The sequence below is a fragment of the Podarcis gaigeae genome (genome assembly GCF_964106915.1).
Source record: "Podarcis gaigeae genome assembly, chromosome: 10".
NCBI lineage: Eukaryota > Metazoa > Chordata > Lepidosauria > Squamata > Lacertidae > Podarcis > Podarcis gaigeae.
Genome location: NC_139686.1, coordinates 18,950,565 through 18,965,443, shown reverse-complemented (window position 1 = coordinate 18,965,443; position 14,879 = coordinate 18,950,565). Strand labels below are relative to the sequence as shown.

Genomic DNA, 14,879 nt, shown 5'->3' with positions numbered 1-14,879 from the left:
CCTTCCTACTCCAGCAGAACGCGAGTTGGGGAGGAAGTCATGCTGCGCTTCCTGGTCTGGGAAGACTGTTCATCTTGACAGCATCTCTTGTTGCTCGCTATCTGTGAGAGAGAACAATCCAGCAGCCCATAATGCCCTGCTGGCCAGTGTCCCATTTGTTTAAACTCCTGGATGGTTTTCTTATTGGGCCACAATGAAAGGAACTTCTATCAGCCCCCAAATCAGCACAACATTCGCCACTTTTGAAAACCCAGATGCATCTCCAGATGTTGCAAGAGCACACTTGGATACACAAACCAATCCCACTGCCTGTTTTAACACATCAAAGCTTCTGCTAGCTAGGACAGTAGGTAGGGAAGAATTGCAATAGTGGGTTTTTCCAGAGCTGTGTGGACAAGGCTTAACTTACAGCTCGTTGCCAAGTAACATGTCCAGGATGAATGGGTTTAGGAGCCAGCATGTCCCCTCCTGCCCGTTCCAACCCCACCACTCCCCTAGAATGCCCACTTGGGGAAATTTACACTGGCATAAGATCTGCCAGTCCCAATGAGCAAAGCTGAGCCCTGGCTCAGCTGGGATGGGGTAGTTACACTGGTATATCCCAGCTAAGCCAGGATTTTGCCACCTGAGTCAAAGTTCCACCACATCCTAAGTCTTTCAGCCTAATGGTTCTGAGCTCAAGATTGCAGCCATAATCTCTGATCTTAGAAATACTTCACCAATACGCTGCAGCATTTGTTTTAATTTGCCCCAATTTGTTTGCCTTGCTAATTTATACATTTTTTGGGGGGGGGAGGCTATATAAACAATTAAGTATATAGCTGGGCTAATTACTACTACACTGTGGATGTGTTCATTGTTCGTGCATTTTCAAACATGCAACTCTGTGTCTGCTGTAATGAGAACAGCCAAACCTCTATTCCTGCAAGCAGACTTTGGTGCCTTGAAACCATACAGGTAGGCAGCACCCATGTCAACAAGCCAAGCTTATTAAAGACAATCAAAATGATTGCATTTTAGTGTATTTCTTGGAATTCAGGGATATGAGGTTAACCTGGCTGCGTCATGTCACCTCATTGACAGAACCCACATGATTTACATAGGAGACGTCACCAAATCCACCACCAAATCACATTGAATCCATGGACTGAGCCATGAACATCATGAAGCCAGTGCCACCAGGAGCAGGTCTGTGGACCTGAAGCATGGATCCTCTGGGTTTTTACTAGGGAGATCCACAAAATCTCTAATCACATCAATAGCCACAGACTGCTCCACAAAAACCCCAGATCTGGTGATACATGGCACCACAGGGCAAAGAGACATGAATCCAGAGCAGAGATCCCTGTGAACCTGTTTATGTTTTATGGATCTTCTCCCCTCCAAATGAAACCCATAAAACCGAAGGACAGAATCTGTGCTTTCTATGACTCAGGTCATGGGCACAAATGAGATGAGATGGCTGCTGTTCTTGGATGACCACATATTAAAAAACCATGAGGATCCATGAGTCAACTAATTTTTGTGTCATGCACCAAAAGCCATAAGATCCTTGATTTTTACAGCTCAGCCTGTGGAGACTGTTGTGACCTGTGATTTGGTGGTGGGGACAGTATCCCCTGTTTTGTTTTGTTTTGATCACGTGAATTCCAGAAGTTGACTTGTAGACGACTAAATCCTCCTTAGAGAAGACTTACTGAAATCAGTGGTTGTGGCCAACGTTTAGGTCCAATGATGTCCATGAGTCAACTCCGAGTAGGACGTAGTTGGTTGGGTGCAACCAGATCCGTGTTTGGGTTTGGTTCGATTTACTGCTTTCAAGGTATGGCGCGTCCTCACCCTGAGATTGACACGAAGGAATCTCGTTCCCCTCAGCCGGTGGGTTGGGTCGGCTGGGGCGGACAGGTGCAGGAAGGGAAAGAAGAGCCTCTGTAACCAGAGGAGGAGACGCGCGGGCTGCCCTCGGAGATCCCTCCTCCCTGGAGAGACAGCGGGTGTGGGTGTTGCGTTTGCGGGGAAAGAGAGAGTGTGAATGAAAAGGGAGACAAGCGGGCTCAGTGCCTGGAAAGGAAGGCGGGAGAGGAGGGCGAAGAAAGGTGGGACGAGGCGACTGAGGAGGTGACTGTGGGGAGACCGGCCACCCGAAGGAGAAGCGCGAAGGAAGGCGCTGAGGCAGAAGAAGGTGGCTCCTGGGCTCAGGGAAGGCGGCGCGTCACAGGGCGAAGAGGCTCTCGCGGCGGCGCCGGGGACCTTACCGCCCGGGCAGCTGAGGGAGCAGGACCAGCCCCGTAGTAGTCCATTCCCCCCGCCGCAACCGGACCTAGCAAGGGAGGGGCGGAAACCGCAGCAGAAGTTGAATTTGGGCGGCCCCGCGGCGGTGTGAGGCGAGGCCACTCCGGCGACGCTGTTCCCGCCCGGCCGCGGGGAGGCGGCGGAACGAGAAGCGGCGGCGGGAGCAGCAGCATGGTCTTCTCCGGCGGCTTCGCCTGAGGCGGGATGAGGAGCCGCCCGTCGCAGCTGGGCAAGGTGCTGAGGAGGAGGTTCCGCCTGGTGCTGGTCTTCGGGGTGCTGGCCGTGGCGCTGTGCGCAGCCTACCTGGAGCTGGTGGTCTTGGCCGACGGCGGGGGACACCCCTTGAACCGCAGTGAGTGGAAAGGGGGTCGTTGGGGCTTAGGATTCCCACGCGAAGACTTCAGCCGAGTTTAAAGATCTTAGAAAACAGGCGGGCGTAACCGAGGCGAGAGTGTCTCTGAGCGTGTGCAGAGAGCCTTACCCCGCTCCTCGGGCCCAGGGGTTCCACTGGGGTTCTCCACAGGGAGAAGGGAACGCGGCTTCCCAAGCAATTCGGACTCAGGTGCCTCCCCCGCAACAGTGCCTCACAGTGTCTGGTCTGATGGGGGCGCAGAGGGAGACAGGTGAGTGTCGGGGAGCAAGGCAGACCGCGCAGCTTCTGCCGACCTCACAATGCTGCTCACTCTGAGGCAGATATCCTGCACGTCCCAGAGCTGCTGTTAGTGAGTTGGTTAAGGGCGGAGAAGTTTCCTGATCTAGAACCTAAAGCCCTAGATTCGTAGGATGAGAGGGTCAGGAGGGAAGCACACCTCAGTTGTGATCCCAGGCAGAAATGTCTGGCTACCTGGAGTGCTCATTCCAGAGATGGAGTCCTTCGCTCCCTGACTCAATGGAAAGGAAGCCCATCCTACTGCTCTTCTAGCCGGAGAGAAAAACCATAAGCAGGGGCGTTCTTAAGGGTTGGCCGCATGGCGCCTTTTCACCTATGCGCTCCCTGGGCTACTCTTCCACTTCTTTGGGCCTTGGAGGAAGCCACTGGTGGGGTGTGGAAAGCAACAAAAAGCAAACTTTTTGAGTTTATGGTCCATGATCTGGGGGCTGGGGGTGTCACAAGGGATGGGAGGGCACCATCCAGGTCCTTGCCAAGGGAGCCAAGACATGCCTCTGACCATAAGGAATAGCCGTAGGGGAAGGTCCATGGTCCGTGTTAGAGTATCTATGGTACTTTCATAGAATCATAGAGTTGGAAGGGATCCTGAGGATCATCTAGTCCAACCCCCTGCAATGCAGGAATATGCAGTGTCCCATACTGGGATCGAACCTGCAACCTTGGCATTATCAGTGCCACACACTAACCAACTGAGCTATCCATGCTCAGGCTTTGGATGCAGAAGGTCCCAGGTCCATTCCTCCAACAGGGCTGGGACTGTCCTCTGCCTGCAACCCTGGAGAGCTGCTGCCAGCCAGTGTGGACAGTACTGAGCTCGATGGACCACTGGTCTGACTCAGTCTAAGGGTTAGGGTTAAGCTCTGGACGTCTTAACCAAGCCACTATCTCTCGACCTCTGCCCTCAGTCTCTGTAATAGTGTGTTAATAGTACAGACCAGTCCTATAGAGTTCTTGTAAGGGTTGAGGTAAAGGCTGTGTTCACATTACTGGCTAAAAATGCAGCTAAGTTGTTCCTTTCCTCAGTTTTGACCCAGCTTGTTATTTTTCTAAGAAATGACAGCATTGGTAGCAGGATAAATATGGATTGTGGCTAATGCCGTGTGCACACCACTTCCCAAACAAGCAGTGGATGCAGTGTAAATAGGAGTGTGTACACAGCCAACGTATGTAAAATATTGAGCTCAGTAAGTATGTAAATACTGGCGTTATTATATGTGTTGGAACATTGCCTTTAGTCCCCGGACTAACCCATTTGGACAGGACTTGCAAAATTAAGGCTGAAAACCCTATGCCCACTTATCTGGGAGTAAACCCCTTTGAATTCAGCAGGACTCCTGAGTAGAACATGTGTAGGATTGTGCTGTAAATTTAAAGATATGCTTGAGGTTAAAATGCACCTTTGGCGAATCTTTCTGCAAAGAAGCTGCCTAGAAATCATGGCCAGAGAGCATGCAATTAAAGACACGGAGAACTGTAGCCAAAAACGTTTTGCCCAAGGTTGGAGCTGTCTTCTTGGGAGCCAAATGTGCCTTTGGCTAAGGCTAAGGCTTCCTCCAGAAAGGGGCTGTAATTAAAACCTGCCAACTGAAGACAAGAGATGAATCCTTTCTCATCAGGCAGTGTGAAATTAGTAGGTCCGGAAGAGGCACGTGTTGACAGTTTAGCCATAGGATATAGCAGAGTATGCAGGTGATGGTGATTACGATTTCAGATGTCCCACCACTCAGGACAACTAGAAGGATTTACTTACAGCTGGAATTGAAATGGGAGCATCCTATTTCCAAAGTAGGGGGAAATAGATAGTAATTTGCACCTATCTCTTTTTCTTATGTGCGCATCCAGAAATGTGGGTGTACTCAAATCTGACAGAATATAGTTGATTGATTCATGTTTGGTTATTTCATTTCTATGCCGCTTAATATATTAACAGTATGAGAGTTGCACAGAAAACTGAAGCAGCAACAGAGAGCTTAGAAGCAAAGTATTGCAAAAATACAGTTACATATAAAAATGTTACATTAATACAAAGTTACTAATAAATATGTGTGTGTGTATTTTAAAAGTTGCTTCATCCTTTCACACAGCCGCCCCTTTTCATGCATTGCAACCCTTTTAAAAATAGCAAAGCTACTATCGTAAAACACTAGGGAGTAAGCTCATTGGACACAGTGGGACTTATTTCTGGGCAACTAATTATGTGTAGGATTGTTCTGCGCAGCTGAACTCGGACAAATTTCCTTTCTCCGTTGAAACAAGGTTGTCTGAAGGCCATAAAGAGGGCACCATAAATTTGATAGATTCTGCTGCCTCCGGTGCACTTCAGACTATCCACCAAAACCAGCTTGCTAGAAATCTGGTTATAATGTAAATTCATCATGCTTTAGACTTAGTCAGATGGATCCTAATGACAGTTTTCCTGGGTTTTTCCAATCTTCATTGTGAAGAGGAAGAAAAAATGGTGGTGGCTTAATCGGAGCTTGTCCATACTGTTATTTAATGTGGGCCTTCCTGTATTGCCATTGCCATATTTTTCTGTCTATAAGACGCCCCCATGTATAAGACGCCCCCTATTTTTGGGGACTCCAATTTAAGAAAATGGGGGGAGATACTATCCGTGTGTATAAGACGAGCCCAGATTTTGAACATTATTTTAGAGTAAAAAAAACCATAGTCTTATACACGGGAAAGTATGGTAATTCTCTGTTGGATGTTATCCTCCAAATCACTGCATTCTCACACTTTCCCTTCCTTCAGTCTGGATTTTCTCATACCAGGGATACTCTGGAAAGGAGAGGAGGGTGAGACCATCTGGATTGAGGGAGGGGAAAATGTGGGAAGGCAGAGATTTGGAAAAGAACATTGTATGGACAGTGGAGAATTAATGGAGGTACAGGAAGCTTTTTGTCCACATTAAACAACAATATGGATGAGAGCTCAGTGATCCTGAGTTGAAACCTCAAATACTGAATTGCTCTAACGAATGGTTCACAATGTATTTATATCGTCGGACAACTCCACATTGCAAAAGTGGGTTGACTGAATGTGGATTAACATGTGGATTGATCACAAACTGTTTCATAAACCAGTAATTCAAATCATGAACCATGTACCTTTCATTCGGTGTTGCTGGATAAAGTCCTCTTACAATGGGGGGAAACTGGTGGACACTTTTGCATCTGATAAAGCAGACTGTAGTTCACAAAAGCCTAAACTGGTAATAAATTTGCAAAAAGGTGCTCCCAGCTACCCTTTTGGCAATTGTAAAAATTTTACACTTTTTGCACAGCTGTCAGCTTGTCCACCAGTTAAAACAAGAGCCAGTGTGGTGTAGTGGTTAAGAGCGGTGGACTCATAATCTGGTGAACCAAGTTCTCATCCTGACGCAACCTGAGGAAGGGAAAGAACATTGTGAGTCGCTTTGAGACTCCTTAGGGTTGTGATCAAGCAGGATATCAAATCCAAAATCCAAATCCATGAGTTTGTACTATTGGTTGTGGCATAAGAAGAGTGTGTGCTGTATTTATTTACATATTCACATTGCGTGGCAGCAGATAACCTTGTTGCATTTACATCAAAGGTTAGCAGCGAACTGTAGCTCAGTAGCAAGTGAGAAACGTATTACCAATTATCTAATCCAAAAAAGAAGGTGAAGGAGATTGAGGTTCTCCAAACATTTGAATACTGCACTACATCCAGACTTCATCCAGACTGTGTGTATGCAATAATGAAGATTGATTGTGTCTTGGTGAGAATGGGATCAAGGATTACTATTTCAGGCTCTATTAGGGTTATATAAGGGCAAAACATGATGGCTTAAAGAAAATCACAACCAAAATATATTTTGGGAAATGTACACTTTTAAATTGTAATATGTTGTCCTCTAGGTACCTGACAAAAACTTGAGGAAAATTAACTTCTGTGTTTAGTTTATGATTGAGAGGGGAGTTTTTTAGTGGCTTCTGGAGGTAAACTTTGAGACTGCCGGTGCTACCCTACTACCAATAAAAAAATCTATTTTGAGTTGTAGTAATGAAAAATAAATACATTTTTTTTTCATTTTGCCTTCCTAACTCAGTAAAATTTCCACCTTCTACAGGTACAGGCATGCTCTGTGTTTGTTTTCTGTTAAAAAGAGCTGGTCTCAGGCTGAAGGAGACAGAGGATGTTAGGAGTGGAGTTCTTCCAGCGTTTTATTCATTCTCCTTTATTTTTGTTAAATCTTTCTTTATAGTCTCCCAGGTGGAAAACCTAGTGACAACACATAATTGGGTACCAGCCAGCATTTATAGCATTGCCTTTGCTGATGCAATAGCCTCCTTCTGCGTTTGTTGTTCTGCATCCCAAAGGTAGATTTTTCTCCAGTAATTTTCCAGAGCTGGAAGTCAGTCTATAGATCATTATTTCCATCTCTGTTTGCAACAGAACACTCACTGTTTAACTTTCTCTGGAACGTACTTATGGCACATGGGATGTGTGGGATCCCAGCAGGCTCCCCCCCCCCCCAAGCTTGGTGCTAGCATTCACAGCATTACTCTGGATTTAGTACTCCTGTTAATGGAGGAATCCGAGGGGTTCCTTGGGCAAAAAACAAAGACACCGACCAGGACAATTTGGAGCAAAACAGCAGTCTGTAGGCTTGGCCTTTATTGGAGACTGTCGCAACAGGACTCCCACCCACAACAAGATGAAGCAAAATGGAAGCCCAGAACAAAAGAAGACCCCAACTTTTATTAGTTACTATTCCCCCAAACTACACCCCTAAGACTACATCACAACTACATCACAAAAAGGAGGGGTTGAAGGAGGAGTTGTGGAGGTAACCTGAGTATCTTGTCACCTGGCTAGTTCCTCCTTTCCCCCTCCCCATGAGTACTTTCCAGGTGACAAAGGGGAGTTTGCAGTTTCCTGCCCCCAGAGGGAAGAGCTGATCATTGTCCTTTGTTCCAGTCCATGCTGAATCCACTCCTATATGCAAGTTTTTTGTGACCTTGATGGTCTTCTGTCTAGGACCATCAGGGTTGGCATAGCAACTGGGCAGGGCTCCTGTGTATGTGCTGGTATGCTCAAGGGATTATGGCTGCCTTGTATCAAACCTTCCCCATTTTGTAGTCCTTCCTTCATGGAGTAAAATAAAAGTGGAACGGTGCAGATCCGATGTATGGTTGATTTTCTATGAATTTATAACAGAAGCATAGTGTATGTAGTGTGTGTGTGTGTGTGTGTGTCAAGTTTGTACAAACTGAATGATTTTTTTTGGGGGGGGGGTTCCTGCGACACTCTGGATTATATTCTACTATGGCATTCCTACTTCCACTCACACAAACACCAAAAGACTGAAATATTTGCTTCTAATGGCTTTTGTAAATGTCCTGCAGCATCTGCAATGAGGTCAACTCAGCACTGCTTCACATTTAACATTATGGAATAAGGGGAAGGATCCCATTATGAACTGATAAACTGTTTCATAGGTCCATGAATATCAGAAACAAAATTCCATTCTTCCACCTGGCTACCAAATGTGCCAGACCTCTAGCAAACACAGACAGCCCAAGGGAGAGGTGAAGTTGTGACTCATATACACAAGGCCAGTATCCAGCCAGTATCCATCTTTTAAAATTGGGTTTGCCACTAGGAAATACTGGCAAGGGAGCAGGCATCTCTTTCCCAGTGAGAAAAGATGGGTCTCTGTGCCAGGTTTGGGGAGCATGAGAACTGCCTACAGCCCAGGTGCAAGAGGGCATTTAATTTAAGCCTGCTGGATCAATTGCAATCGAAAGGCTGGGATTTTTTCAAAAAGAGCTGTGTTTATATGCCAAATTCCCTATTTGATTTTTCAGTTTAAGATTGCTATCTCAAATATCTTTCTTCAGATCTATTTGCTTGTGATAACTTGTCTTAATGAGTCTTGTAGCTACACCTTCCTCCTACGCTTGGTCCTGGATGACTCAGCACTTCTGCTGGAGAAGGTTGGACTGTTTGTATACATATGGAAAAGTTCAAACTCTTAATGCAAATGTAAGAAGCCTGAAAGAATTGCTACCTCCACCCATTAAACACATCAGATACCGCCGTCTGAGGAGTATTTTGAGGAGCCTGAAATGAATTTGGTCAAAAACAAGAAGCTCTTCTCATATGTTATATTATAGTTATATTTGCATTTTAAAAGCACACCTGCATTGAGCAAAAATGTACGGTATGTCTCCCTGACAAATCTGGGGAATTTCATCTGCACGACTGTCAGTGCTCAGAATGATTTGCAGTAATCACTTGGCTTGTACTCAATCCTGTCAAACAGGTAATATTATTTGCATATTTCAGGAATAGGGATGGAGTGGGCAACCTGGCATTTGAACCTAGTAAGGCAGTAGTCACTAGATCCCCTGACTCATCCAAATAGTGCCTAATTTGGGCCTAATTGAAAAATGCCAAACATCTCTGTACAACTTTTGTCTTAATGATTGGAGACTTGGGGCCACTCCAAATTTCTTCATGGAAACTGAAGAACTGTTGTGTAATCTGCAATTAGATTGTCACATGTGATGGTTATGAGTTTAGGTACCTCACTACATGTTGATTAGCAGGAAAAATACAGCCCCATCACAGTTTTCCTGCAACACCCCCCCCAATAAAATAGGTGCATATGTTTTTGTCACACATGACAACCAATAGATATTGCCTGTTGTTACCTATGCAGAAGTGCTTTCCATGTAGCCACTGTGTAGGGACATAATGGGACACACCATTGTTGCAAAGGTTCTAGCTTCAATGTTCTCTGCCTGCTTGAACATAAAGTACCCCATACTCTCTAAGATTTATTTTAATCATTATTTACATCAGCATCAGTGTGAACATGGCGAAAGCAATCTAGGATTGTCTTTGTAGCCATCAAAACCAAGGATCAATGTGGGTTTACAAACCATGGTTAGGGGCAAGCCCTGATTAGGTTTAACCATGAATGTAATAGAGGGGAAGGGAAACATTTCGATGTGAAAGGGATATGGAAAGCCACATGCAAAATACATGTCTTTGTGTGCTTTAGGTTCCTTCTGTGCAGATTAACATCCTAGGAAACAATCAGAGGGTTGTGTGCCTATCCAAAGAGCCTGGGGGGGGGGGGGTAAACTGTGTTGTCAGCAAAATGACAGAAAAGAAAAGAGCCCCTGTCCAAACCTGCTCTTTTCCATCTTTCCACATCTTGTTTCTCTGCATTTTTTATAAGGTATGTGCTATATTTCTCTCTGGCCTGTGACACTCTATGAGTATTGCCAAACTTAAGCATAGTGGCAGCTCACCTACAATACAGTCACACCCAGTATGCAAGTCAGTCTGTGGACTCTGTTAGGAAGAAAACAAGAGAACATCAGAAAGAGTGCTAATGACTCTTCTAAAGGACCCCGGGGGCTTTCTCACCCTGGAAGCAGAGCTTAATCACTGCTAGCACTAAATGTTTTTATGAACTTACTTGCTAGCGCTTCCAATACCCTAAGGTAAAATAGTTTACAGGTTTCACAAAGGCAGAGATAGCCTTTTCCTTTCCTTTCTAGGTCTTTGTCTTCATCTGTATCATCTCATATCCCCAGAGTATATTGTTATGAGTTTGGGGGGAGGCAGACCCCCCATAATCTCTACAGTCAGTGGTTAGAATTTGAGCAAACTCATAAATTCTGGCCAGTTCTTCATCTACTTCCCGCAATCCTTTCAGCTGCAAAAAGACATTTCGCTCTTTGCAGTCTAAAGGTAAATACAGTTTAAGGCAGTGGTTCTCAAACTTTTTTTTCTCCTGGACCACACTTTCAGAATAAAATTTTGCTTGTGCCATACCGAATTCTTTATTGGTAAGAAACACATTGGAAAACAGAGAAAGAAACAACAACTAGCAGTGCTTGATTTATAATGTAGAACACAATTTTTTTTAAAAAAAGATATTTATTAAAGTTTCAAAAATTATATAAAAACAAAACAATCATACAAACAAAATGCAAACAAAAACACGTATAATTTCAATCCCTTATTTTCTTATAACTTACTTCCCCGACCTCCTCATACCTCCCCTTTCTGTATTCTAATTATTAATTCAGCAAATCCTCTCCCTTATTTTTCATTTGATTTTTAGCCTTTCTTTTCTTTTTACTTAATCATTACAGCTGATAACCACTTAATTTCTAAACCGTCATTCTAACATTCATTAATTTTGCAATGTTTCCTAAGGTAATCCTTAAATTTCTTCCAATCTTCTTCCGCCGTCTCTCTTCCCTGGTCTTGGATTCTGCCAGTCATTTCTGCCAGTCCCATATAGTCTATCACCTTCATTTGCCATTCTTCCAAGGTGGGTAGATCTTGTGTCTTCCAATACTTTGCGATGAGTATTCTTGCTGCTGTTGTAGCATACATAAAGAATGTTCTATCCTTCTTTGGCACCAACTGGCCGACCATACCCAGGAGAAAGGCCTCTGGTTTCTTCAGGAAGGTATATTTAAATACCCTTTTCATTTCATTATATATCATTTCCCAAAAAGCCTTAATCCTTGGGCACACAATTACTTTATAATATGATCGTGGGACGCCCAGAAAGTATAAAACAATGCAGCTACATAAGAACATGAATAAGCTCAGTTGGTTAGAGCATGGTGCTGATAAGGCCAAGGGTTGCAGGTTTGATCTCCATATGGGACAGCTGCATGTTGAACTAGATGATCTGCAGGGTCCCTTCCAACTTTACAATTCTATTATTTCTATGATTCCCAAAATATAGTTATAAATGAATTAAGCCCTGCTCCCTACAAACACACACACAAACACACAAACACCCCCACACACACTTTTCTGCTTGATGGGCCTGTAACAGCTACTTTGCACTTTCATTGCTTACATGCAGTGGCCCTGTGCAATCTCTCTTTTATTTTAGTTTGCCTGTTTTGGAAGGGTCCCCTTCCAAACACACAAAATCGTGGGTTGTTGTTTTTTCAATTTCAAGAAAATCCAACACAGACTAAAACTTTTGGCCTTTCACATCAGGGGGTGTGCTTAAATGTGCTTCATTGAGTTGCACCCAGCAAATGTGCACAGAGCTGCACCCAGCAGCCTTGTAGTACAGGTTGAATTACGATAGAACCCTCCCAGTAGCTACTAAAAGTGAACAAAGTGGAAGTACTGTAGTTCATTCACACAGCCTGCTGTGGTAGCTCAGAGTGCAATAAATAAATAAATCCCATTTGTGTAATATTTTTCAGGTCATATTATTTCCATCCACTCAAAGACAGTTTTAGGGTAGTACAACCGGTGCTGTTGCACTGCGCACTGTCCTGCAAGGGGTGCCCCAAGATGCTGTAGAATGGACCACGAAATCCCCCTCCAATTTCTTTGTGTTGCACGGGGTACTGCTGGAATTTGAGAACCCAAAGTCTGCCACTGCTCCACTTGTGGCCCTTTAACAAAGTGTAAACCCCATGACTCAGGGGAATTTGATGAATTACGGTAGTGCTTGCATACTGCAGAGTTGACTGGGAACATCTCTGGAGAGCGATGATGTGTGTCAGGTTCACATTTATTTCCACAAGCAAGTTCAGGCAGGAGGATGGCATAGACTGGGTTGGTTTTTACTTACACTGCCGCTTTAACTCTAAGACTGAAGACATGTGCATGGCAAGGGTTGTCTGGGCATGTGAATGGGTGGGGATTAAAAAAAAAACAGTGGTTGGTGTCCTCCTCCCCCCCCCTTCTTACTTCCTGGTATTTATCATGGCTTTGTTTCCCACACTCTTAAATAAACAGCAAAAGTACTTGCAGGGTTTTTATTTTGATGATTTACACAAGGTCTACCAAGACTCGGGAGGCGGGGGCGGAATCAGAATTAATAGGATGAGGCTTTTAAAATTTTATTTGGCAAGCATTATGAATCAATGGCTCCAGGCAAAACTTGTCCTTGCTTCGTTCTCTCTGGAAAGTAAGAACAACCCAAAGGTTTTGTCTTCCACTGCCTCCCACAGTTTGGTCAAACTCATACTGGTAGCTTCGAGAACACTGTCCAACCCAGTGGCGTAGCGTGGGTTGTCAGCACCCGGGGCAAGGCAAGTAATTTGCACCCCCTAACCCGTGGATTTGCGCCCCCTAACCCTAACCCCCAGATGTTGCGCCCAGTGCAGCCGCCCCCCCTGCACCCCCCACGCTATGCCACTTGTCCAACCATCTCGTCCTCTGCTGTCTCCTTCTCCTTGTGCCCTCAATCTGTCCCAACATCGGGGTCTTTTCCAGGGAGTCTTTTCTTGGGAGCACCCAGCATTTACAATATCCTCATTTCCTGCCTTCCTAGGAGGCTTACAAGCAATCATCCACAGTCTGGATCTTAGCAGCCCCTTTCCAGTTCCACATTTCCTCAGGTGCAGCTATCCTGGCTGGTTGGGCTCCTGCGATGAAGCAGCCCATTGACCTGCTTCTTTACCACACCGGTGATTAGGCAGAGAGCTGTATCTTCTGTTTCTGTTTCTTTTTAGGACAAATAAGGAGCTACAGCAGAACTGGATTAGTATGACTGCTAATAGCTTTTGAACTGAGTATGTGTCTGTTTTTTTGAGGGCGGAGGCACCTTTATTACAGGGGATGGAAATAGGAATTGGATAGGCCAGTTCAGAGAAAGAAGATGCAACAGTAAAGATATTCCAGTCCTCTCCTTCTCCCTTTCCTTGGTAATCCTGCCAACTGGCCCATATAGATCTTTGTTTTAACATTTGTTTTGGAAATTGTTGTTAGAAGCTGCCTTGAGTTTTGTGGAGGCAGAATATAGATAATTGTTCTAAATACATGAAAAAATGAAAAAAATGCTGTCATGTTCAATCAGCCCCCTATCTCTTGACACTTCACCATGTTGCACGAAAGGCAGAGCAAGGAAATCCCATAATGACATGTAGTGCAGGCCAATCAGATATGACAACTTCTTGATGGAGTTGGATTGCCTGGGGCTTATCTGTACCCCCTGGGACTGCTAAGTCATCTTTCTGCAGGGTTGAATGAAGCCCATGTCACTTTTCAAAGTACAGTCATACCTTGGTTGTCGAACGCCCTGGAACCTGGACATTTTGGCTCCCAAATGCCGCAAACCCGAAAGTGATCGTTCCGGTTTGGGAGTGGCTTTTTTGAACCCGAACATCTGACGGGGCTTTTGCAGCTTCCGATGGGCTGCAGGAGCTTCCTGTAGCCAATCAGAAGCCTCACTTTGGTTTTCAAACATTTTGCAAGTCAAACAGACTTCCGAAATGGATTCTGTTCAACTTCCAAGATACGGCTGTATTTAGAGGGAGGGGGTTATTGGTTTGTTTTGCTTTTGCTTTATTATGTATTTGGTATTTTCATTTGGTATTTTTATGTTGTGAACCATTATTTGGTACTCTTCAGATGAACAGCAGCAGACAAATTAAATGAATAAAGTTTATAAACTTAATATTTGAGTATACTGACTGTGAAACTTGAATCAGAATATTTGCGCAATGCAAAAAGTGTGACAAATCAAACATATATAGATAATAAACAGGTCAAGGAGTTAAAACTTCTTGTTGAAAGTGCAGTATACTCAGTGCAAACCCAGGTTTGTTGCTGTGCAATGCTTAAAATGGCCCTGAGACCTGCTTCAGGCACAGAGAATGCAAGCTTGTTTCCTTACTTTGTGGTTGTGGAAGTAGGTTTATATTTAGCCGGGCAGTCTGTGGGCCTTGCGGGCGGCTCGAAGAAAGAAATAATCTCTCCCAATCATTACCTCACATTGCCTAGCTTCCCAGAGCATTTAAGCTGCCTGGGTGGAAAACTGGGTGATAAATTTAGATGAGATATTTCTTGCCAAGAGCCATGTATCTGACCCGGCCCGGCCTGGTAAGACAGAAAGGGAGAACGACATAAGATCTCCTCTCAGAGAGGAGCTCAAAGTTCT

General features: G+C 44.7%; 1 protein-coding gene across 3 annotated transcripts in view; it reads left to right on the top strand.

Moving 5' to 3' along the window:
- The first annotated feature begins 1,637 nt into the window (after positions 1-1,637).
- The window catches only part of B4GALNT3 (beta-1,4-N-acetyl-galactosaminyltransferase 3), a 75,385-nt gene continuing 62,143 nt past the window's right edge, over positions 1,638-14,879 (top strand). For 2 of the 3 annotated variants that reach the window (XM_083700058.1, XM_083700057.1), the window contains exon 1: positions 1,638-2,644. In XM_083700058.1, the coding sequence (XP_083556184.1) occupies positions 2,497-2,644 (148 nt within the window). In that variant the 5' untranslated portion in view covers positions 1,638-2,496. The remainder of the gene's footprint in view (positions 2,645-14,879) is intronic. The other variant, XM_083700059.1, reaches the window with a different exon arrangement.